Source organism: Aspergillus japonicus, assembly GCF_003184785.1.
Source record: "Aspergillus japonicus CBS 114.51 unplaced genomic scaffold BO86scaffold_9, whole genome shotgun sequence".
Lineage (NCBI taxonomy): Eukaryota > Fungi > Ascomycota > Eurotiomycetes > Eurotiales > Aspergillaceae > Aspergillus > Aspergillus japonicus.
The window spans coordinates 75,683-99,592 of NW_020291646.1; the positions used below are offsets into that span (position 1 = coordinate 75,683).

The 23,910-nt window shown below is 54.5% G+C and overlaps 11 protein-coding genes across 11 annotated transcripts; 7 read left to right on the plus strand and 4 right to left on the minus strand.

Annotated features, from left to right (window-relative positions):
• Positions 1-218: 218 nt before the first annotated feature.
• BO86DRAFT_397118 (uncharacterized protein) lies at positions 219-631 on the plus strand (the record flags this gene model as incomplete). Its single annotated transcript, XM_025673471.1, has 2 exons — positions 219-488; positions 551-631. The coding sequence occupies 2 exons, from the start codon at positions 219-221 to the stop codon at positions 629-631; spliced, it is 351 nt and encodes a 116-aa protein (XP_025530146.1).
• A 201-nt stretch (positions 632-832) lies between these two features.
• On the plus strand, positions 833-2,791 carry BO86DRAFT_442470 (CocE/NonD family hydrolase; the record flags this gene model as incomplete). Its single annotated transcript, XM_025676316.1, has 4 exons — positions 833-1,017; positions 1,075-1,337; positions 1,391-2,636; positions 2,695-2,791. 4 exons carry the CDS (start codon positions 833-835, stop codon positions 2,789-2,791), a joined length of 1,791 nt encoding a protein of 596 aa, XP_025530147.1.
• Positions 2,792-3,261: 470 nt separating this feature from the next.
• BO86DRAFT_397120 (uncharacterized protein) lies at positions 3,262-4,114 on the minus strand (the record flags this gene model as incomplete). Its single annotated transcript, XM_025673472.1, has 3 exons — positions 3,262-3,542; positions 3,599-3,732; positions 3,810-4,114. The coding sequence occupies 3 exons, from the start codon at positions 4,112-4,114 to the stop codon at positions 3,262-3,264; spliced, it is 720 nt and encodes a 239-aa protein (XP_025530148.1).
• A 188-nt stretch (positions 4,115-4,302) lies between these two features.
• Positions 4,303-4,924, plus strand: BO86DRAFT_446318 (cupin domain-containing protein; the record flags this gene model as incomplete). The annotated part of the gene is made up of 2 exons (XM_025676507.1): positions 4,303-4,307; positions 4,426-4,924. The coding sequence occupies 2 exons, from the start codon at positions 4,303-4,305 to the stop codon at positions 4,922-4,924; spliced, it is 504 nt and encodes a 167-aa protein (XP_025530149.1).
• A 690-nt stretch (positions 4,925-5,614) lies between these two features.
• BO86DRAFT_276508 (FAD/NAD(P)-binding domain-containing protein) lies at positions 5,615-6,832 on the plus strand (the record flags this gene model as incomplete). Its single annotated transcript, XM_025667273.1, has 6 exons — positions 5,615-5,809; positions 5,898-6,085; positions 6,173-6,237; positions 6,328-6,522; positions 6,600-6,634; positions 6,710-6,832. Coding segments are annotated over 6 exons (801 nt in total), but the record flags the coding sequence as incomplete, so codon positions are not given.
• A 2,409-nt stretch (positions 6,833-9,241) lies between these two features.
• BO86DRAFT_397123 (uncharacterized protein) lies at positions 9,242-9,480 on the plus strand (the record flags this gene model as incomplete). The annotated part of the gene is made up of 2 exons (XM_025673473.1): positions 9,242-9,370; positions 9,457-9,480. 2 exons carry the CDS (start codon positions 9,242-9,244, stop codon positions 9,478-9,480), a joined length of 153 nt encoding a protein of 50 aa, XP_025530151.1.
• A 377-nt stretch (positions 9,481-9,857) lies between these two features.
• On the minus strand, positions 9,858-11,233 carry BO86DRAFT_446319 (acid protease; the record flags this gene model as incomplete). Its single annotated transcript, XM_025676508.1, has 2 exons — positions 9,858-10,362; positions 10,427-11,233. 2 exons carry the CDS (start codon positions 11,231-11,233, stop codon positions 10,015-10,017), a joined length of 1,155 nt encoding a protein of 384 aa, XP_025530152.1. The 3' UTR covers positions 9,858-10,014.
• Positions 11,234-11,553: 320 nt separating this feature from the next.
• BO86DRAFT_356630 (Zn(II)2Cys6 transcription factor domain-containing protein) lies at positions 11,554-13,527 on the plus strand (the record flags this gene model as incomplete). Its single annotated transcript, XM_025669673.1, has 3 exons — positions 11,554-11,613; positions 11,670-12,681; positions 12,985-13,527. Exons 1-3 carry the CDS (start codon positions 11,558-11,560, stop codon positions 13,525-13,527), a joined length of 1,611 nt encoding a protein of 536 aa, XP_025530153.1. The 5' UTR covers positions 11,554-11,557.
• A 521-nt stretch (positions 13,528-14,048) lies between these two features.
• Positions 14,049-14,969, minus strand: BO86DRAFT_397126 (uncharacterized protein; the record flags this gene model as incomplete). The annotated part of the gene is made up of 1 exon (XM_025673474.1): positions 14,049-14,969. The coding sequence occupies one exon, from the start codon at positions 14,967-14,969 to the stop codon at positions 14,049-14,051; it is 921 nt and encodes a 306-aa protein (XP_025530154.1).
• Positions 14,970-15,457: 488 nt separating this feature from the next.
• BO86DRAFT_356632 (RTA1 domain-containing protein) lies at positions 15,458-16,801 on the plus strand (the record flags this gene model as incomplete). The annotated part of the gene is made up of 3 exons (XM_025669674.1): positions 15,458-15,602; positions 15,703-16,081; positions 16,162-16,801. The coding sequence occupies exons 1-3, from the start codon at positions 15,581-15,583 to the stop codon at positions 16,799-16,801; spliced, it is 1,041 nt and encodes a 346-aa protein (XP_025530155.1). The 5' UTR covers positions 15,458-15,580.
• Positions 16,802-20,449: 3,648 nt separating this feature from the next.
• Positions 20,450-23,155, minus strand: BO86DRAFT_333204 (putative C6 transcription factor; the record flags this gene model as incomplete). Its single annotated transcript, XM_025668804.1, has 5 exons — positions 22,937-23,155; positions 22,757-22,863; positions 22,289-22,703; positions 21,833-22,230; positions 20,450-21,779 (listed from the first exon to the last, which is right to left on the minus strand). Coding segments are annotated over exons 1-5 (2,370 nt in total), but the record flags the coding sequence as incomplete, so codon positions are not given.
• Positions 23,156-23,910: the final 755 nt, after the last annotated feature.

Here is a 23,910-nt window from a genome sequence, read left to right on the forward strand (position 1 = left end):
CATGGGAACCGATGGGGCCAATACACGCTATATCAGCTTTGGTGCACAAGCTTGACTTTTGGTTGTGCTGATCGGGATGGGCTGTTTTCCGATTTGTCTACTTCCCCCACCGGAACCCGTCGTTCGGATATATAGCTTCGTCCAGATTCTCTTCGCAACCCTCACAAGCCCAAACACACACCACGACACAAAGCACCACGGTTAAACCCGACTTCAACATGCCAACTAAGACCCAGACAACCTCATCCACCCACACTCCCCAAAGCTACCACCTCGTCCTCACCGGCGCGGAAGACCCGCTCCCCGTCCGCCTGCAAAGCCGACAACCGCAAGTGCCGAACCCGCCCCACTGGCCCTCGCACTACCGGCGGGTGCCGCGCTACCGCCCCGTCAACCGGAATTTAGACCCGGCGGAGCGACCCAACGGCTCCAACGCGGCGGAGTACATTTTTGTCAATGTGATGTTGAACGGGGTGCGACTGAATTCGGTGGGTCATCCCAGAGATGCTTGACAACGTTGGTACTTTATAAGTTCTGACCGGAAATGTAGTTGTTCGTGACTAGCTATGAGAAGACGCTCGGGAAGTTGTATCCGGGTCTGACGCGGTATGAGATCGGAGGGGAGTGGTGATGACCTTACGGAAGGGGTGGGGGTTGTGGATGGTGGAGAAACGGCGGAAGTCGAGCCCTAATTTCCGTATCAAGTTGCTGGGGGGGGGGATATAATCTACCTACAAGCGCTACTACTGTTACGAGACAAATTCCCGATCCCTGAAGCTAATTGAGACTCCTTGTCCACTTTCTCTCTTCAAAACCACGGATTTCAGTGAAAATGCTTCCTGACGTGAGCGAAACCCTACTCGACGAGGAGAACCACCTCATCTTCGAGAAGAATGTATCCGTTCCACTCAAGAACGGAGGCCTCGTCCGCTGCAACGTGTATCGTCCAATCGAGGAAGGACAGTACCCCTGTCTGGTGACATACGGTCCCTATGGAAAGGACATTCCCTACGAGAAGTACACCTCCCTCCCTGGCTGCATCTCAATAAGCTGAAGTCTGATCGCCGCGCACAGGTTCCACCCCAAGTCCTTCTCCGAAGTCAACCCCGCCCACAAATCCAAATACTCGGCGTGGGAAACGCCCGACCCCGTCTTCTGGACACACCACCAGTACATCGTCATCCGCGCAGACGAGCAGGGACTGGGGCAGTCGCCGGGAACGCTGAACACCATGTCCGCGGAGACGGCGGCCGGGTTCGCGCAGGTGGTGGAGTGGGCGGCTGAGCAGCCCTGGAGCACGGGCAAAGTGGGCTTGGTGGGGGTCAGCTACTATGCCGGTAAGGTGCTTTTCCTCCTTTCTATCCTCGCATGCTGACCGAATCTCCTGAAGGCACGCAATGGCGCGTGGCAGCCCTCAAACCCAAAGGCCTCGCCTGCATCATCCCGCACGAAGGCATGTCGGACTACTACCGCGACCGCTGCCGGCACGGCGGCATCCTGTCGAACCGGTTCATCTCCTTCTGGTGGAACCGCCAGGTGATCACGAACCAGTACGGGCGGCCGGATCGCGCCGCGGCGGAATGGGGCGACGACCCCATCGACGGGGCTCTGTCCGAGGCAGACCGCCTCCACAACCTCTGCGACCAGAATACCGACAACGCGGCCAACCGCTACCTCGACGACGAGTACTACGCGTCGACCGTGTTCCGGCTGGAGGACATCGAAGTGCCTGTGCTCTCCGTGGCCAACTGGGGCGGGATCTCGCTGCACCTGCGCGGCAACGTCGAGGGGTACACCTGGGCGGGTGCGGGACGCAAGTGGCTGCGCTTTATTGTGGGGCGCCACGATCTGCCGTTCTACTACGACGAGGAGGTCAAAGTGCAGCACAGCTTTTTGGAGGCCTTTCTCCGCGACAATGACTATGCGGGGTGGATGGCGGGGAAGGTTGCGCCGGTGAGCTTGACGCTGCGCCGCGGGGATGTGGGGTTCAATAACCCCGTCGGGGAGCGGGCGTTCCCGCGCCGGGAGGAGATGGAGTGGCCGCTGGCGCGCACGGTGTATACGCGGTACTATCTGACTCCTGGGGGAGGGCTCGATGAGAAGTACGCTCCTGCGGCGGAGGAAGCGGCGAGCCGGTTGACCTACGCAGTGGACTCGAGTGGTGCCAGCGATACAGCAATGAAGCTGCAGTTCTCGACTGCTCCTGCACCCGCGGAGTTGGAGGTGACGGGCCACATCGTCGCCCATCTGTGCGTCTCCGTGGACTGCGGAAGCACGCCCCCTCCGTCGGACCTGGAACTCGATGTCTTTGCCACTCTCCGCCATTTCTCCGCCGCAGGCAACGAGGTGCACTACACCGGATCCTCTGGGGACGCAGTCCCCGTGACCAAAGGCTGGCTGCGCGTGAGTCTCCGCAAGACGAACCCCGAAAGCCCCTACCATCGACCCTATCTACCCAGACGAGAGTACCGGTCCGTGGATGTGCTGCCAGTAAAGGCGGGTGAGATCTATGCCTGCGACGTGGAACTGTGGCCCACGAATGTGGTGGTCGAGAAAGGCGGGCGGCTGGTGTTCGAGGTGTCGGCCAACGATACGGAGGGCTCGGGGCTGTTTCAGCATAATTCGGAGGTGGACCGGTGAGTTAGCCTTTGACTGTTTCTCTAGGGGTGAGAAAGTGTAGCTAACATGCAGTAGACCTCCGGCCAAGTTCGGACAGACGAACGCGATTCACTTTGGCGAGGGGCAGGAGAATTGTTTGGTGCTGCCGGTTATTCCGGCGGAGGGGGCCTAGGTTGAACCGTGTTCCCTGTAGCATTCCCTCCTGTGCCTATTACTGTACATCCTAGGGTTAAGGACATCGTTCCGGCTTTGACCTTGGCTGGCAGAGAGAATCACATCGCTTTCGGATAACATATAGAAACAAATTGAATGTAGCCACCGTCGCCATAGTTTACCGCAACAGGGTTACAGTTATTGGGTATATGATCCCCTATTTCATACCGATTTGTGTGTTTCCTAAATACTCCCACCAAGACTTGGATTGTACCTCACAGTAGAACATCTTTACTGGAACTGCGGTAATACCAGAATCCCCAGGAAAGAGTACAGCGCACCCCCTGGTGCCAATGCTGTTACTCACTGTACTTGAGTCTTCAACGACGACTCAACTGCGCCGTCCTTAATCCCACCACTGCACAGCCCACGGAGCAAGCCTCCACAAACTCCTATCCCAAACAAGAGCCGAAACCAAAAAGAAAACACCTAATGAGGCGCCACATCCCCAAACGGAATCTCCTCCACCGGCACCACCGCCCCAATGCGACACCCGTACTCCACCGCCACCGCCAGCGCAATCGCCTGCGCGAACGCAATCTGCTCCTTCGTGCCTCCGTGCCGCACGACCCCGCGGGCATGCCACATCGCCTGCACCGGCGACCCGCCGCAGACCAACGCCGCCAGGTTGCACATCTGCGTCTCGACTGGAGACAGAATCGTGTCCTCGCTGATCCAGAGTTCGTAGATTTTTTCGAGGTTGAGGAGGTCTTTCCCTTGCCATCAGATACCGATTGTAACCACTCAAGATAGGAAGTCAGCTTACATAGATCCGGTTGATACTCGAAATTCTTGTCCCGGTTGGCCTGCGCCGCCGCGGGCGTCCACAGGGTATCGAAGTACTCCCTCGCGCGGCGCTGGCGGTCGGCGTCGGTTTCGCCGTTGGCGAGGGCTTCCGTTCTATCTCGGAACTGGCATTAGCCTAGGTGCATTACTGTCCACAGCTGGAAGAGAGGGGCTCGTGGGAATGGCACTACCTTGGCCCGTAGTGATCAATCTGCTCCTCGCGCAGCGTGGCAAACAGCGGCAGCAACGCCTGCAGGGAGCGGGGCACTCCGTACAGAATACTGGTCTTGAGGATGGCCTCCTTCAGCCGACGCTGGATGTGTTTCTCTTCCGACAGGGAGGTGTCTTCTGTGGCCAGCTGGTAGAGAATGGTGACATCCGGTCCGGCTCCGGCGGCGGCGAGGGCGACGGCTGCGATGGTGTACCAGTTTTCTTGGGCGCCCGGGGGGCTGGTGTCGCGGGGACGGAGGGTGGACAGGAATTCTCGGTTGGTCATTTCGGACTATTGCGTACTTTGTTCAGAGGTCTAGTCTGTGGTCGGGGTATTTTGGGGTGGTTTTATTCGTTGGGGTGCTGGCTCGGATCCTGTAGGCGTCGGAGGGGACGGGCCCCCACCGGAGAAAAGTGTTAGGCAGATTGCAGAGCGTGGAAGTATATTTTTGAGGCATTTTCATGCTTCCCACCATGGAGTTCACCAGCAACAACACCCTCTGCCACGATCATCCGCTACAATCTTTTCTCCGGAACCCGTCCTACCTACAATCAACCACACCCCCGACCTGAACCCCCCCTCCTTCCTGCAACCAGAATGTCCACCCAACCGCTCCCCCCAATCCGCCGCATCGTCACCGGCCACAACGCCTCCGCCCGCGCCACCATCTGGCGCGACAGCCTCATCCCCGCCGCGCAAGCTGACCACGGCCCCTTCCTGACCCGATTGTGGTCATCCGCGCAACTCCCACCGGACGTCAACGGGGAAACGGATCTCGGCCGCGTGGACACGGGGCTCTCGAACGACGGCACGATCTGCCGGGTGGTCGACTTCCCGCCGCAATCGAAAGGGATGGTGCACCGGTCGCTCACGCTGGACTACATCTTCGTGGTGGCTGGGGAGATCGTGCTGACGCTGGACGACGGGTCGCGGACCCCGGTGGGGGCGGGGGAGATGGTCGTGCAGCGGGGGACGATGCACGGGTGGGACAACGAGACGGATCGGTGGGCGCGGTTGTTGTGCGTGCTGATCAGGGCGGAGGCACCGGTCGTGGATGGGAAAACGCTCGAGGCAGAGGTGCCGTTCCAGGTTTGAGGGGGCTGAGTTAGGGTTGATGGTTGGTGGTTGATGTTCCCAGCCCCCACCTTCTCCGGTGTATGTACTGTACTTGAGATATTTAGTTCGAGTTCTGGTGTTTATCTACCGAAGATGACCAAACCAATCGCAACTCTACGTTCACCTTTATGCACAGACAGCTAGACGTTCATCATGGCAATTTCCCAGAGACAGCCCCTGCGCATCCTGATCACCGGGGCCGGCATCGGCGGGCTCTCGGCCGCGATCGCCCTGCGCCAGGCGGGTCATATTGTTGAGGTCATGCCCCCGCCCCGGCCGCTTTACCTCACCATTGCCGCAACAATGCAGAATCAATTGATCGGTGCTGATATGCGTCCTGCAGATCTTCGAATCCTCGCGCTTCGCCACCGAACTCGGCGCAGCCATCCACCTTCCGCCGGGGGCGAACGGGATCCTTCGCCGCTACGGCATCAGCCCAGAAGACTTTGACTGCATCGATGTGCAGCATGTATGCCTCCACCGCCCCCTTTTCCCCCGATCAGCGTCGCAGACACTAACAAATAGCAAGGTGACCGTCTACGACTCACAAGGCACAGTCAAATCAACCAAAGACCTGCGCGGTCTTCGCTCGCTCTACCCTCACGTACGTCCACCACGTCGTGCCTCTCACCTCCCCTAGACATAATGACTGATCCGGGTATCAAGCCATGGCAATTCGCGCACAGAGTCGACCTCCACGAAGCCCTGAAGTCGAAAGCCACCTCCCCCGAGGGACCCGGTACACCAGTCACGATCCACCTGCGGAGTAAAGTCGTCTCGTGCGATCCGGCCGCGCCGTCGCTGACGTTGGCGGATGGAAGCGTCGTGGAGGGTGATCTGGTGATTGGCGCGGATGGGGTGCATGTAGATTCCCCGTTCCCCGTCGCTCTTCCGGTGCAGGGGGGGCACCGTTTGTACCCAACACGACGGTTACTGACAATCGATCATACAGTCTACCCTACGAAGCATCATTGCGCAGGAGGACGGATCACCTCACCCCTCGGGCGGCAGCGCCTTCCGGTTCCTCATCCCGGTCGCGGCCATTGACGCGAACCCGGCCACCAAGGATCTGGTCCCGCGGCCGGGCGAGTTTCAGCTGTGGGATGGGACGTACAGACGGTTGGTGATTTATCCGTGCCGGTAAGTGTGCTCTCACTGTGTGTGATCCGGCGATCTTTTTCATGGACTGGTTGCGAATAATCTTTTCCCTGCGGGGGAGGGCTATAGAAACGGCACGGAACTGAACTTCGTGTGTCTGCACCCCGATGCGGAGAGTCAGCATAGTACCGAAGGTGAGCCCTAGCCCGCGGCCTCTTCCCCCATCTTCCATCCGTGGTATATGCCTGTCAATATCTGGATACTGACAAAATCCCCGACCACAGGATGGGACGTCTCCGGCTCGCAGGACCAGCTCCTCAGGATCTACGACGAATTCAGCCCTGCCATGAAAGCGCTGCTGGCGATGACGGACCCCGACTCCATCAAGCTGTGGCGTCTGTTGGACCGGAAGGCGCTGCGGACGTGGGTGCGCGAGAAAGCGTGTTTGCTGGGCGATGCCGCGCATCCGTTCCTACCGCGTACGCTATTCCCCCCTTTGAGTACCCTTTCACGGGCGAGGTGCCAAAGTTGAAATGATGCTGAGTACAAGCAATAGACCAAGGCCAAGGCGGCGCTCAGGCTATTGAAGATGTAAGTCCCCCTTTCCACCCCTCTATCCCTGAGACTAGACACAGAGAGCGAGAATTTTAACGTCTACCCGGAAAGGGCGCCGCCCTCGCGGCCCTCCTCCCGCTCGGAACTGGCCCCGACGTAATCCCGCACCGCCTGCAGCTGTACATGCAAGCTCGCTACGACCGCGCGACCATGATCCAGGACTTCTCGCGGCAGGCCGCCTTCAAGCTCAGTCCCGATGACTATGTGGGCGGGACGTCGACGGACCGTAGGTGTCTCCCACCACCCACTTGTTCGAGGAAGGTGGAGTGTACACGCCCACGCTGACTTTGCACTGCCCTAGCCCTCGAATTCATGAAAATCAACTTCGGCCACGACGCCTACGACCACGCGACCAATATCTTGCTGAAAGCGGTGGGGCCGCGCTTATCCTCAAGCCGTATCGGCTCTCGCTCTGCATCCACTCCGAGCACGATTCTGGAACTCGGGTTCCGGGCCCGCAGGAACTATCTGGAGACGTTGTTGCCGTGTCTCGAGGCGCGGATTGTGGCGCCGGGAGGGTGGGTGGATGCTTTGTGGAGGGTTACGCGGGATGCCCCGATCGAACAGCACACAGAGGGCCAGGGGCAGGGGGCGAGTGTGAGTGTAGCGCTGGTGATCCCGCAGGTGGATCTCACGGGGACAACGATATCTTCTAGTGCGGATCGGAACGGGAAGAGTAAGGGATCGCGGAGTGGAGTGGAGGAGTACACTGCGATTATGTTTACGGGTATGGATGATAGGGAGACCGGTTGTGGAGGAGACGGACGGCTTCCGGTTCTCCCGGCTACGATTCAAGTCAGCATGCTGGACGGGGGATCGTGGGTCCAGGTCCAGGTCCAGATGGCGGGACGGGTGCTTCTGGTTCTTCGGGCGGATGATTCCCCCGGGAGTCAGCTAACCGGCGCGATCGAATTCCCTGAGATCGTGACGGGCGAAGAGTGGAGAGCCAGGCTAGCAGAAGGGGGGATGGAGTTGGACCAGATGCTGTTGGGTGTGTTGCAGGGGTTGGAGCCTGTCGATATACAGGTCATTCATTCTTCCTGAGGTGTGTATCAAAATAGCGAGTCCAAGAGGAGGTTGATGCCTACTAACTGGGTGAGCTCGATCGCGTTCAAGGTTGGAGGTGGATTGTCTCGCCATCAACCATGCGAGCATAATACTCAGTGGGGTCGTGTTGGAGCCAGATGTGGCAAATACACCACTTCACTGCAATCCCAGCCGATGTGATTTCTCTATCTTGGTTCCACCTGATTATAGAAATACCACAGGTATTCCAAGGATGATTAACCTCAGATCTTTTTTTGGATAGGTAGGGAGCAGTAGAAGCTGGAGCCCGACGATTAAGGTGGTAAACTCTGTTACCGCGGCGAGAAATAACGTGGCGTATAGAACCGAACCGAGTAAGACTACCTTAGACATTAGTCACCCAGCGGAGTAAGCTGTAAATAGCCTAGTTAGTGTGTAAGTTGGCGGATTCTTTTTCTCTAACCAGCTGAGGTCAGAAACCGCCTCCAAACCGGGCAAGACCACATTTTCCCAATCGAGCCGGAACAGGCGGGCCAACAGTACTCAGTAGGTGGAGAACTTATCCGCCGATGATTCAGTCCAGAGGGGAAAAAAGCCAAGCCTTCAGGCATCGATGCCAAACTTCAACCTTGCTTCCTTCTCTTCTCCACCATAAGTTCTGTCTATTGTCTGCCCGCAATCACCAATCAATCATTCGGGACTTTCCCCTTTCCTCCCCCACTCTAATTGCAAGACGGGCCACATAGGACGGTAGCCCATTGCGCAGTCCACCTTTGTCATTCGTCAGTTACAATAGGGCTGGGTCCGTGTTCGAAAGTATGAATGGGCCCCGCAAAAGCAATGCCTCCATCTGGACCATTATTAGCGTCATGATTGGAATCTGCAGTGAAGTTCCTGGTGGCTGTTTCCTGTTCTGCCCTAAGATCATCACCAGCAGCGGCCACCCCGGTGAAATCGGTCAACTGCAAGGCTGTCACTTTTCAACAGTACACTGATGCCAATGGTACGCACGCCAAGATGTAATCCGCAGTCTACATTCCTGCTAATAGAACATTTAATCTAATAGAACTATACCTATTTTTCTATGTATTCTATTCACCTACTTGAAGAATATAGTATGCAGATTAACGTAGCTTTCGAGAACAATTCTATTTATTTAGTTGGAACAATCTTATTGTATAGTTGGAATGGTCGCCTGCTGTATATATTATCAGACTGTTTCTATATTCTTTGCGAACTTATATACAGCTCAGCTGCTGCCGGTGGCGGCATTAACTAGGTCGATATAGGTACTGGCATCCACTACCCACTACAGCTTTGCGACTCTGTCGAGTAATGTAGGCCATATTAGTTTCAATACTGAAGAGATCTGGGCTATTAGCCGATCTGAAGCCGTGGTCGATTTAGACTACCGAGCCTGGTATAGGACAACTATTTTAAGAAAATTATTAATTCAGAACTAATATAGCTCGGCTGTAGATTACAGCTACATCTATAGATGCTCGACCGGTGGCCGATAGAGTATAAAGAATATACAGAAGTGCCCGAAAAACTACGATGGCATTCTCGCGGGCGCACCAGCAGCTGTATAACCTGAAGCAGACCGCCTACCAAGCATCTGCCAACTCCTTGCACACGATCCCGAAACCGATGTTCAGCGACCACGCCGTCCTCGTGGCACATAATGTGTGTCGGTCTGAGTTAGGGCTGTGATCCACACCGAGTTTGGATTCTTCTATCGACATAAAAACCAACTCATTTTCTGGCATCAGGCTTGTGATTACCGCCGATGGTAAGATGGAGAGAAATCTGGGTTTGTATGTTGATCAGAAAGAACTAAAAAGCTCAGCAGGCGACGATTTTAAGAATTGATTGCCCCTTCCTTTGCTCAAGTACAATGCATACGCTCCGAAAAAGGTACACTCATCAAGGACAAAGCTTTTCGCGCAATTTGGCAAGCTTCTTTAGCATAGCCACCAAAGCTACAAGAGAATTGTAGTTAATTCGCCTTCGACGCACTCTACATTGTGGCTGGGTTCCATGTCACCGTGACATTTTGCATGAGAAAGTCCCGAATGTTCAGATAACGCTTGATGTGTATATAGTTGGATGCTGATCATAAAAAAACGCTCACTATCATCGAATTCCAGTTCCCAATGTATGAGAACACACTGTCAAATCCTCTAAATCTCCCAGCCATTTCTACCTTGACCGTGTAGACAGCCTCCATCCCAAGAAGAAGCCCGAGGCGTCAAACATAACCCCCCCTTCCCCCCTCCCAAATCTACTTCCAAATGGACAAGAATCCACAATCTTTTTTAATCTAATCTCTACGCGAAGCGTAGCTCATTCTTTCCAAAATCATATGCGGAGACCACATTTTTCAAGAACGGCACTCCGAGGATATTCAACACAATCCCCTCGTAGGCCACATCTTCAGAGGCAGCTAAGCTCGACACACAGTACCCTTCTTCGGTCTTATAGATCAGGTCTCGTCCCTCATGATAGAAGGTCTGTCCCCCCATCTCGACCCCAAACACGGGCGCCTGGGCATCACAGTCGACGAGATAGTACCCCAGCGCCTCCGAATTGACAGCGGGTGGATCAAACAAAGCATTGATCGAATCCACCACCGCCATGGGCAGAAAACTGAAGTCATTGCCGGTATCGGTCAAGGCCTGGAAGGCGGTGGCGTTTGTGATGAGCGGGCAATCATCGGCTTCAGGTTCGCCCCCAGGTCACGGCGGACACAGTGAACGCCCAGTAGGAGCGGGTGCGCTTGCCCGAAGTGAAACTGGGAGGGATGTTCTTGAGGATCTCCACGGGGACCTCGGCAAAGGTCGCATTGTGGGCGACTGGGGGATAATCGCCTAAGGTGAGATAGCCCCCAAAGGTCGTCGCGGGGGCCGCGGTGAGGTTGTGCGGGCTGTGGGCGAGGGCAATGCTGAAGTAGGGCTCCGCGACCAACCCTTGCTCGTACATGGTGTTGAACAACGGACGATAGGTCTCCCGGTCGAACCAGAAGGTGGTGTTGTCGGTGTGATTGCGCGGATGGGCAGAGGTAAGGGATGGGTAGGCCAGACCCAGCACGCCACTGTTGATCCCATCGCCCATCGGATGGCTGCGATCAGCAATTCCGATCGCTTGTCCGGGAACGGTAATGCCTGCTAGGGTGATGTCCTCGCGGGCCATTACTCCGCAGGCGACGCCGTTGCCATATTGTACGCCAAAGGTCTGGTTGGGGATTAGCCGATACGTGCTCGATTCGTGGTAGGCGTGAGGAGCATAACCACAGGCAGCCTGGCTGATCTCTTGGTTGGTCGTTTCATTGATGCAGACAAAGTCATTTCGAACCACGTAAGTATCACTGATGCCCGTGTCGACCAGCAGCTGGAAGGTCTGGTCGGCGATTGTCACCTCGACATTGAAGGTAGTCCCATACTGCGCGGCCAGCAGCGTGGTGGTATGGTTCAAAGGGTGCTGAATGAGAGGCAGAGTAACTTGACTGGCCGTCCCGAAGGCACTGAGTTGGGAAATCAGTTCTTGCATCTCTCCACACTAACTAATTATTCTGCTACCAAAGAAACATAGCAATGAAGATGATGGAATGGAAGGAAATAAAAGTCGTGGTTGCCTATCGGTGGTGACGATAGTACATATATATATGAATAAATACTTTACCATGTTCACATGACAAGTCGCCTGGAATAGATAACCACGGCATACCATACCATACCATACCATACCATACCAACACTGGTCTTTTAACCCAACCTCCCCCGCTCCTCGTATATTTTAGTTTAGGTTTCCATTTTTTAGGTTCCGTTCAGCCTCACTTCCTCCCACTATCAACTTGCCGTCTAAACCACCACCATGAAAACCTCGCGTCGAAGCACCCCCAAAGGTCGGTCTGGCTGCCTGACCTGCAAGTGCTTCTCCCCTCTTAACCCTAAGTTGCGACCTACAATACTCACGGTAAATCCAGAGCCCGTCGTGTGAAATGTGACGAAGCCAAGCCGACGTGTCAGCGATGTCGTCGTGCCAACCGCACCTGCGAGGGATACGCCGTGCTCCACCAGCAACCGAGCTCCCTCCACCAGCGGCGATTGCCAATCATCACAGCCTACAACATCCCCTTCCGCGTCCCCGGCAGTCAAGCCGATCGGGAACTGCTGCATTTCTACTGCTGCGAAGCCGCCCAGAGTCTCTCCAGCTTAACCGACCCAACCCTGTGGACGCAGCTGGTCCTGCAGCGCTGCCACACGCAACCCATCATCCGCCATGCGCTGGTGACGCTGAGTGCGCTCTATCGCGATCATTATTGCGACCGTGGCCCACAATCGCCGGAAACACCGCGACAACCCTCCCCGCGGAGTCTGGAGTTGATCGCCAAGTCCCACCGTCAAGTCTGCCGCCATCTCGCTTCTCCGCACGCCTCCTACGAGGTTGCCCTGATCTGCGGGGTGCTGTTCTACGCCTTTGAAACATTAATCGGCGAGGCCGAGGCCGCCATCCGCCATCTCGATCAGACCCTGCTGCTGTTCCGAAGGTATCGCGATGACGACGCTGCGCGCCCGGGGTGCCGCGACGGACCCCCGGTCGCGGATGATCTCCTGCCGCATTTGAATTCCCTGCTGGCGAGATTGGATATCCAAGCGAGCATGTACAACGATACCCGGCCGTTGGTGCTGCTGCTGGGTCCGGCTGAATGGGAAGCTTCCCCGCCATCAGGGCCATCATCGCCCGAACTCCCAAGCGACCCCACCGCGCCGTCGCCAACCGACCTCAATGCCAAAGAAAGAACCGTCATAACCCTCCAAGCCCGTCTTCTCCGCCACCTCATGCTCCACGTCTCGCATAAGAACCACCCCCTCGACAGCCTCCCGCCGTCCATACTCCACGAACGTCGCGCGCTGGACGCAGACTTCCAGACGTTTATCGCCTCCCTCACTGTGCATCCTGCACCCCCGGCCTCACCCGCAAGACCCATCCCGCAGGTGCACACGCACATGCACACGCACATGCACATGCAGGGCCCGACAAACCCCCAGCAGCAACACCAACGCCTTCTCCTGTACCGGATTCAGGCCCAACTCTCCCACAGCATCATCCGCGAGAACATGATCACCTCTGATGAGGATGATGATGATGATGATGATGATGATGATGATGATGACGAGCAGCCATCACCGGCATCCCCAAGATATACAGACACGATAATGGACGCCACGCTTCGCGCCGCGCTGGACAATATCATCCTCCTTCTGGGCGGGCGGGCCAGGGAATCCGTTCCGCCGGAGCGGGACGATAGCAGCGGCAGCAGCAGTAGCAGCGACAACGATCTCAACAGTCCCGGCAGTCCTGTTCCGCCGTCCGATAGAGGGACCGCCCATGGGCATGGGGGTGGAGAGGGAGCAGGTGCGGGTGCGGGTGGCACCTTCAGTTTCACCCTCTCCACCCAGCTGATCGCAGGGCTCTATTTCATCTGTCTGAAGAGTCATGACCCTCGCACGGTGGATGATGCATTGTTGCTGTTGCAGGAGAATCCGCGGTTGCCCAGGCGGGAGGGGCTGTGGGATGCTGGGGTGGTGGCCAAGGTGGTCGAGGGGTTGCGGGCGAGGAAACGGGCGTATGAACAACGCATGGAAGGACTGCAGGAAAAGAGGGACAGAAATCTGCTGAGATTGGAAGATGTAGGGGAGGGGATTCTGGACGCCGAGGGGGTCGGGGGTGTCGCGGAGGTTTTGGATCTGTTGAAATTTGGTAGCAAGGAGGACCGAGAGCAGCAGCAGCAGCAGCAGCAGCAGCAGCAGCAGCAGCAGCAGGAGGATGTCATGACCTAGCTAGTGTAGCTAGCTTTTTTCCGGTTAACTTTCTTATTACTATTGGACCTTTTTAAAATCTCCTTCAATTGATTTCCTTTCTATCTGCAAATGATGATGGAAATAGGGTGGACCTAGTTCTTTTTTTCGTTTTTTTCTCAAATATGCCACTGATAATTTGAATCATTTCTACACCACGATAATATTCGGCGCCAGGCTGCCTAAAAAAGGGAATATAGATCATTTTTTTGATGTAGCTGCCGGAGACGCGAGACAAGGCATTTGAATCAGGCATTGAAACAGACTCATGTTCACTGCAAATCGTATTGACAATTTTACTTATATTTCAATCACCCGACTGAGCATAGTATAGAAAACATCGAGGTCTAATGAATCTTTAAAAAAAAAACCCCCATTAAATCAGGATTTTGGTATGGAAAACACATGTAGTTCAAGTTGTAGATACATCGCCACGACACTAACCACAACAGCAACGAGTACAGCAAGAAAGAAAGACAACAAGGACACAAAAGAGTCAAGATCTAGAAGCAAAACAATGACAAACACAAAGCAAGGACGGCCAGGGCCGTCTGCAGCTGCGCGGGCGTCACCCCGGCCACCCGGCCGACCACTCGATACCAGGCCAGCTGCAGAAACCCAATCAGAGGCATACTGATCGGGGCCCCGATGAGATAGGCAGACGCCGGCGTGCGCTCGGGATGCTCCAGCCAGCTGAGGGCATCCAGCCCGTGGTGGTAGAAGCGACTGCTGCCGCCCCCCATACTCTCGCGCTGCGAGGCGGGAATAATCAACTCCTCGACCAGGGGCCGATAGGTCTGCCAGAGTGTGCGCAGTTCCTCAAAATAGTGCTCATCGTTGCCTTGGCCGCCAAACACCGCATACAGTCGTGCCTTGCGCTCCTGTGCCGCCGTCAGCAGCGCGGAGGGAGGGGGGGCGGCTCGACTCAGGCGCCGCAAGGCATGCCGGGCGCGGACATACGCGGCCAGAATCGTCGACTGGGTGGTTTCCGAGGTATCTTCGAGGTTGTAGACCACCCCATGCACCTCGCGTTGCTGCAGAATATCCCGGTCGAACGTCTCCAGGGCGATGGTGAGGAGGTGGCGGAGGTCATCGGTCAATCCCCGGGGGGCTTGCTCCAACCGATGCACGGTGAAGCCGAGGAAGCGCGCCCAGAACTCCACGAGGGACGACAAGGTGACCGGCTCGTCGGCCGTCTGCAGGTGGTGGAGAAAATCATCGCGGAGTTGAAGAGCAGCAGGGAAGAACGCGGTGGTGACGGAGAGGGAATGTGTAAAGGTGCCGTAACTGATGGTCAGGATCTGCCCTGCCAGCGGATTTGTCGCCGACGCCGACGTGGACAGATGTTCGGGTGTCGACCAACCCGACGATGTCGACGAGTCGGTTAATGAAGTGGTTGATAATGTGGTGGTTGAGATCAACATGGTGGAATCAAAGGCTACCATGAGGGGCAACCCAGGCAGAACAGTTTAAAAAATCAAGCCCAGCCACTTCTCCACTTTGAGTCTCCAGAGTAGTATCTTCATATATTCCCCAAGAAAAAGAGGTGCGCCGGGACCAGCTCGTATATTTTAGTGTTTGGTTAGCCTGTTGCGACCAGGCTATCAAGCGGGGCCGATGTAAGCCCTAAGTGGCTCACCTTGCATGACATGAGCGGCAGCGGATGAGCTTGCATATTTGCTCGTCTAGAAGGCTGAAACGATCCTTTGAGGATCAGGCAGCGTTATTTGCTAATTTTGGACGAGTCCTTGGACTGGTGAATCCTGGCTCGATTGTCGATCATCCGCGAGATTGGGTGCCTGGAATCAGATTCGATGAGATGATAAAACGCTGCTGTCAGCGTCAGGCTTTTGTTTTTTTTTTTTTTTTTGTTTCGTTTCTTTTTTTTTTTTTTTTTTTTTTTTCTTTTCTTTGAGAATCCCGGCCCTCTCTATTCTGCCCTTCTCTTCAGGCTTTCTCTAGAGTCATATTTTATCTCGTTTTCTTGTTTGAATCCAATCGAATCCAAACCCAAGACCAAGACCCAGACCGCACCATGGGCTGGCCGAGTCACTGCGGTAAGTTTCTCACTTCGCCCATTCATTCGGTTTCGTTTTCTTTGATTAAGGAAGCAGCACACCCGAAATGACCCTAACTGATGAACCAAAAAATCCATAGATCTCTCCAGCGACAATGCCCAATACAGCTATTGTGCCAATGGCCCCGCGGCGGTATTCTTCTCCGTCCTCTTCGGACTGACCTGGATCGCCCATCTGGTGCAAGCGATCGTCTACCGCAAGAAATTCTGCTGGGTGATCGTGGTCGGCACGCTGTGGGAATGTCTGGGGTTGATCATGCGCACGTACTCGACCATCAACCAGACCGAGTCAACAACGGCGTCTGCCGGCCAATTGCTGGTGCTGCTGGCCCCGCTGTGGATTAACGCCTACATCTACATGATCTTCGGTCGGATGGTCTACTACTTCCTCCCCGAGAAAAAAGTCGCCGGCATTCGCGCGGAGAAGCTGGCCAAGATCTTCATCTGGCTGGATGTGAGGTGAGCGGCCTTCCCCAAAATCTCTCAAAAATCTGTCAGTCAGTCAACAAGACGAAAAGACTCACCAGATGCACCATTAGCTCCTTCATCGTCCAAGCGACCGGTGGTATCATGGACTCCGACTTCAGCAACGAAATGGACAAGATCGGCCTGCACGTGTACACGGCGGGGATCGCGGTGCAACAGTTCTTCATCGTCTGCTTCATCGGCCTCCTCATCGCCTTCCACCGGCACATGCGCCAGGGCCACGGGCGTCAGGACAGGATGGGCGACCGACAGCGGTGGCAGGCGCTCGTGTTCGCCATGTACGCCAGTCTGTCGTGCATCACAATCCGCATCATCTACCGTCTCGCCGAATTCGCCGACACCAACACGGCCGGCAGCAGTCCGCTGACCGTCAACGAGGCGCCCTTCTACTGTCTGGAGTGTCTGCCCATGTTCGCCGCGATGGTCATCTGGAACGTCTGGCACCCCGGTCGTTACCTCCAGGGGGACGACAGCGAGTTTCCCAAGAAGATCAAGCTGTCGCGCGGGGAGAAGAGGCGCAGAAAGCTGGAGGCCAAGGAGGAGGCCAAGGAGCGGAAGCGCAGCAACCGCCGTCGGTCGTCGAGTCGGAAGCGCAACCACCGAGTCTCCGAATATCATTTGACGGAGCAGTCGGACAATGCGCAGTTGGAGGAAGGGATCACGCATGCTTATCCGGACAGGGTGCGGATGTAGGGAGTTTGTCCGGATAAGGAACGGTGGCCTTTTTTTCTTATGTCTTTCTTTCTTTTTTTTTTTCAATTCTTTTTTTCCCCATTTTCTGAATATTCTTAGCGCCGTGACCCGTGTTCTTTCTACCTGATTCCCCACTGCATCATGTTCAAAATTGAAATAATTAGGACTTTCCTATGTGATGTCAACCCTCTAGCAGCTATCCTCTGGTGCATATATATATATATCTCTCTCTATCAGTATGAATATATTTACAAAATAGTCAAAGATGTAAAGTTGGTATCCCAAGAAAGCCCCGACAGCCCAACGCCAAATTCCAATCCAGCCAGAATACATCACCCCCAAAAGCGCAGACGATACCCGAATGAAAGAAAGAAAAAAAAAAAAGAAGAAGAAAAAGAAAATGCAAGATTGTACGGCAAAGCCATCAGTGGCTGCCACCGAGACAAGCACTATGTAAGAGCGTCTGATCCTCGAAATCACGAATGTCTAGTTGAGCACCCGCCAGAATCAGCATCTCCACCAGCTCCTGCTGGTTTGATTCACACGCCAGATGCAGCGGGGTGCGACCCCAGCAGTCCTGCGCATTGACCGAGTAGTAGCTGGCGGAATGCTCGAGTAAGATGCGCACCACGGCGTGCTGCCGGGCCTGCACGGCTAGATGGAAGGCAGTCTCTCCACGTCGGGTGGTCCGATTCACGGCCCCCCGGTGATGGCGTCACTCGTCAGCAACAGTTGCACCACCCTGGTGTGGCTCTGCCGCGCGGCTAGGTGTAGCGGCGTCCATCCGGCGCTGTCAGGCAGGGAGGGATCGCTCCCGGCCCGCAGCAGCACCGCTAACTCCGACTCATGGCCGTGGAGCGCGGCACGATGCAGAGCTGTGTGTCCGTGTGCAGGGCCGCTCCTCCCTTCGGTGGTGGGGGTCAGGGTCGGGCTTCCGCTGGACGTGGGTTCCGGAGTCAACCCGAGGGTGGGTTCGTGGAGCAGGTCCGGCAGAGGCAGGGCCAGCGGGGAGGGGTAGGCTGAGTACGCCACCGGATCTGGGAATAGCACGTCAGACTGAGCGGCGGGTCCCAGGGCTCTCCGGTGAACATGAGAGGGTCCGCTGGGGAGGTGTATGGAGATACATCGGAGGGTAACGTAAGCGGGGTGGGTGGGTGGAGGCTATATGATTTTAGTGGCGGTGGTGATGATAATGGTGGTAGAGGGAGGACCTGATCATGCTGGTGCTGGGGAGGAGCAGGCAGCGTGGCTGCACTGGCTTGCGCAGTGTTTCTCTCTTCTCCCTTTCCTAAACCTGCTCAAGACACACTCAATGATTTAGCAAAGTCTCCGGTCTCGACTACCCCCCATTCCAGGCTTGGTAAGTACTCACGTCGACGATACCCTCGTTGAGCAATGCGATTCTGGGCCCTCCGACGCTCCACTGGATCGTGGATATTGGCCCAATTCTCCCCCACGACACCGACGGGAATGGGAGTGACCTTCATGGATAGTGCATAGAGAGCAGGGTCTCGCGGCATGCAGGCAACCAATCAAACAGACAGACAGACAGACGACAATTCACGGAATATTAATATCCCTACCGCAGCAGTAACCGCCTATAAGACTCCCTATAACTACTACCACGCTGCTTTCTAAAAATTACATACAGGATTATATCATATTAGATTCTAGATTATAAAATACTTATTATTATTCTTTTTTTTTAGGATTGTTGGGATTTTGGCAAAGAGGTTTAATTCTCCTAATCTTATTGTTCTGCCGGTAAAATCTGTTTTTGCAGAGTGGCCATTAAAGTCTTTTGTAGTTAGTGGGACTTGAATGATTAACCTAGGCGGCCCGCCCTGTCGGTGTTAGAAGACTTCCAGGTTGTGTTTCTCGCTCTCTCTATATATCACTTATGTCTCCCTTGCATAATACAAGCTCCCGGATAGTACTTTACCACACACTAGGTTATATTCGGAGGTTCCCGAGCCCTAAATCCGGTTTTAAATAGGTGGCCCGGCGTGATAGAAACTTATGGCAGGCTGTGACTAAAAACCGGAATCCTGGAGCGATTCCTTCGGTAGTAGTAGGTTCCCACCCAATCATCGCGCCCATCGCACGCACACGTCCTGAGACCGACGAAGGATCAAATCTCTCACGTCAGCCAATCGAGACAGACTAAGGCTAAGCTTTCTGATCACTAGTTGGAGCTAACTCAAAGGTGACTTTGCAACGATCGATCTGTCTCCGGTCACGGGGTGTAAGTAAGTTCCGACAGTGCAATTTTTCGATCACAGCATCATTCAGGTCTGGTGAATGTTGAACAAGACACTTTTTTCGCCAATAGATTTTAGGGTTGCTATTGATATTTGAATTAATTGAGTTACATCAAGAGGCGGAGCGTTAAGTCTTAGTGTTACGGGTAAACCCACACGATCATCATACGGAGCGGAGTCCATGTCGCGATGTCGCGACGTTGCATATTTTACACACCACGCCACCAGTCCGAATATGGCAACAGATCCACTTAGTAACGCGATTTCTGTTCCGCCTTGGCCCCCTTCAACCCATATATGTACATCCTCGAGGAAATAAAGAGGCTGTGAGTGATCTACCATATATCTGCATTCAGTATGTCAAGTCTTGTACCATGTATGTACTCTGTCGGGATATTTTGTTGGAATGTTCCTTCTATTGCTTTGAATAAGCACTCAGGCGCTTATTAGCGTGTGTACGGTATCATAACAATATCAACATAACACCGGGCACAACCTGAAACTAACCTCAACACGATTCACAATTCTCATACCACTAAGCATTTAACGCGTATTAGAATCGTGACGCTGTTCCATATTTCCTCAACCGCTCTCTCGGATACGACGTCTACGTTCTACAAACAACTGCCCCACAAGTGCTAAATAGCAAGAATCCGAAGAGCCTCCGGGGCCCAAATTACACGGCCACTACGTACCCCACCTTGCAAAAAACTGGGACCATCAACCCCTAATTCGGAAAGACGATCACAAAAAGTCAACTCTAATGAACTCGCGGCCTGAGGCTGCCAGATCACTGCCCATCTTAATAGCCTTAGCTAGTTACTCTTGAATAGCTCTATGTAGATAGTTTCATACATCATTCATCTTCCTGGGTTCTCCCTCGCCTCCATCACGTCATGAGCCCTTGTTCTTTGTAATAATTTCTTAGCACTATCCTATTAGGGATATATCATCTTTAACAAGTCTTATAAACATCTTCCTCTACAAGCTTTCATAAAGCCTTGTATTCAGTCTTCAGGGCGGCGGTGAGGCTATACAGATTGTCTACTACTAACTACCACCACATCTATCAACACAATAAACAGGACGTGGTGATTGCCTTTCATGGTACCGAACATAGAATGCATTGAGAGCAAAATATCCGGGCGCTCATGCAAAAGGCTACTAGAAAGGAATGGCCGATTGTTCTTTCCAAAAATAGTTTGAAGCGGACTATTATCGTTTTCTATTAGATCAACAAGATTGGCAATAAGAAGCCCTGAAGCTTACTTTCGCGGACTTAGATCCCGTTGCTAGCAGCCTGGGCGATAGGCATCCGCAGAGCGGGACCTGGGCGAAAGTCCCCGCCTCTAGCTGGTAGTCCGATAGGTCATCCCGCAGAAGGAAGAGGAGGTGTGCGGGTCATGCGCGTGCCAGGAGTACAATCACTGTATGAGTCGGCAAATGTCGACGTGTCTGAAACGCCCAGTCCAAGTGCGCCAGGGAGGTCGTCCCCTAGGGTAGCAAACGGGGCATCTTTGGAGTGAGAATCCCAAGGTTCGAGTGGTGGCAGGGGAAAGTCCGACAACTGCCACTGCCAAAGGTCGTCCGGGCTGACGAGGCCGTTGGAGAGAAGCGGCAGCACGTCGAGCTCCGGAAACCCGTCGGGGACACCACCATCGACTAATGGTAGTAATGGGTTGGATGGTGAAAGAGGCTCGAATGGGGCTTGCGGATGTTCTTGCTCGGGTGCATCAGCAGGATCAACTGCTTTTCTGCTCACGGCCTTCAGTATACCCGCGACCCTGAGCTTTCGTGAGCTTGCAGCAGCGGGGTGTTCCCCGCGATGACCTCCGGCCGCAGCACTGCCGTCGTTATGTTGACTGTCGTCTTCATCGAGCTTCGTCAAGGCTTCCAGAGCAATGAGGCAGCGCTGAGCGGGCGGTTCCGCCTCTGATTCTCTGTGCGGATCTTGGAGCGTCGGTGGCAGCTTTTTGAAATCCCCGACTCGCAACAATTCCATCGCTTCCCGGATCTTGTCGCGAGTCATCAGTCGGCTAAGGTGCTGTGCACTAGCACTATCTCCATCATCCCCGGGACTATAGGTGAAGAGCAGATCGAGGAGCAACACCACGGCCGCATTGAAGAGCTGTATCTCACTGGTCCACAGCGAGCCACAGACGGTACATCGCGCCTGGATCTGACCCTGGGTACCGATGATATTCTGCGCCAAGAGCTGGCAGAAAGGACGACCAATTGGCGATGAGAGGTTGGGCCGATGCAGTCGAAGCAGTAAGCTCCACAGTTGCTGGTGCAGCATCCAGCGTTGCACGGGGATCGCCGCCATGGGACCGCCGGTGGCGGTAAGTCCGACCGTGCTGCCCAGTCGGAAATACGCCGGCAGACCAGCAACGTACTTCTCGTATTTGTTGTTGAGATGTTTGCGTAAATTGGCAGGCCCAGTGGTTTCCCCAGGCGCATATGGTTGTGATCCCCATAGTGCGATGGAGTCGCGGACAATCGAGCTGACTTCCAGGGCGTGGAGAGTATACGACATCATCGTGAACTCGGATCGAGGCCGCTCTACAATGACTCTATTTGCATCTACTTGCGAAGTTGGTAGAGAGATATCGTCGTCATTGACGTGCAACGGCATCCGGGTGTTGAATTGTGATGGTTGAATGGTGTAGTAGCCGAGGGTTTGTCCGCGCGACCAATCCCTTTGAACGAGCGCCCACCTGTACGAAGATGTCAGCACAGGACTCGTGACCTACCTTCTCGCTCACCTTACCATATGCGAATACCTATTTCCGTGCGAAGATGCAGTGGTTCTGCCGGTGTTATCGTGCCGTTTTCGAGTGGTGCTGAATATGATGCAGACGCGTCCAACTTGATATCCCCCAGCCGATGCAACCCGAGTCTGCGAGCTCCGGAGATCGCAGTGACCAGAACCGCGTCCAGCGCCAACGAACCCTCCTGGCCGTCCAGTAAAAGCATGACTGCAGCCTGTAATCCGGCGATTGAGCCACAGAAGAAAGATACTCCGTCTTGAACACAGCGCAATCCCAGAGTTCTCCATGTTTTTGGACATGTACCAGACGCTCGGAGCTCCTCCACACGTAGAGCCAACGGCGTAGGACTCCACCCCAATATAGAAGGGGTTGGATGGAAAGCAAGACCGAGCACGAGCTGGCAAACAAACAATGATGTGAGCACGGGGCCTTTGCGTCAGGTAGGCTCCACCTACCGCTAAGAGGTAACAGCCCAGTGTCTCCATCGTGACTGCACTGGCTATTGCAGAGGTCCGTTCGTCTGGCGAAGAAAGACTCAAGCAGTGGCCGAACTCTGCAGCTTGCGCCATGAAGGTCGGAGTATGCACCACATTCCCCAGCGGACCCTGGCAGCGAGTGACAAAAACTTCAAAAAGGAGATGAATCATCTCCCACTCCGGGAGTACATCGACGATTTCTCGGATCAAGGCGATCTGTTCACCGTGTCGCTTAGGGTCTGTCGTGGACCAGTATCGATTCGGAAAATCCGGGGCGACTGACAATGGTGTTGCCGCCGTAGAATTCGAACGAGGAATGCCTTCCACGAAACGCTCCAAGAGCTGAGCTGTCTCCTCTGCTTCCCCTTCGCCGTCCCCATCTTGTGTTAGATCTCTGGAGACGAAGAGTCAACACACTGACTACGAAAGCGAATGTGGTATACCCACTGCTTGGACGCTATCTTGCCTCGGTGCACGGTTTTGGACCGCTTGGCCCTCGGGTGCCGCTCATCTTTGGTACAAAGATGACCGATGTTACGCTTGACACACTCTATCTGTGGAGATACTGTCAGTATGTAGCCTCCAGAGCAATCTGATCGCTCGCGTGTGCAGGAGGTTGGCACTGACACAAGGTTCTGCACGGTCGCATTTTAGCTTGGAGGCTCTACATCTGGAACACGACAGCGTAAACTTGCGGACCCCCGCAGGCGGGCCCGGGTTGATACTGCTGCGGTTGTTATCAACCATTCTGCGCTCTGTCTGTGGGGGGGGGGTAGATAATTAACCAAACGAAGGGAGAGGGGGTTGTTCCCTGGAATGCCGCCACCACCTGCACCTGCCGGCTGACGCGTTGGTGTGGGAGTCCAGCTACGGGAGCCAGCCCTTGGCTGGCCAGTTGACGGCGCGGGGCTTTATACCGCGGACATGTGGGTCAGGTGATCCGCCGATCCTGGCTACCATTTCTCGCTCTCGGTATAGTCTGCCAAGCCTTCGATCACCCGTTCGGACTCACCTCATATAACCCTGAAGACATGCAGCGACATCACAAGCCAACCAGGAAAACTGGTCACTAGTTACTACAATGGGTGGAGACCATTGAAGCTATATAAGTAGTTACCTTGTTATTCTGCTCGGACCAGATGAAGCACATACACCTTTTGGTCCCTTGTCTAACAAACGCAACAATGTATTCAGGTTGTGTTCGCAACTTGTGAGCGGCTCCGCACTGAGAGCAAAGAAGCACTCTTTACGCACGAGGTTAGCAAAACGATAAGAGTAAAAAAAAATAAAAAGAAAAGAAAAGAATTGCAGACAGATAGGCCCGCAGCTGTTGGTAAGGAGAATAACATGGACATGCGAATGAAATGAACTACATAGTCTGAGCTGCTCTGCCCTAGAAAAGCTGGATAGAAGGACACGACCCTACGAATTACAGCTAACTATCAAAAGCTCAATTGCTATATCTCGCTCTGTCTCTCTGCTGTGGCCATCAAAATCAATCTATTCTTTATGCTGCGCTATGGTACAGATTCTTATCTTATCCTCAATTTCGCCAAACATGACCCCAGGGCTTAATTCCCCGACGATTTCCAGGTACCTGA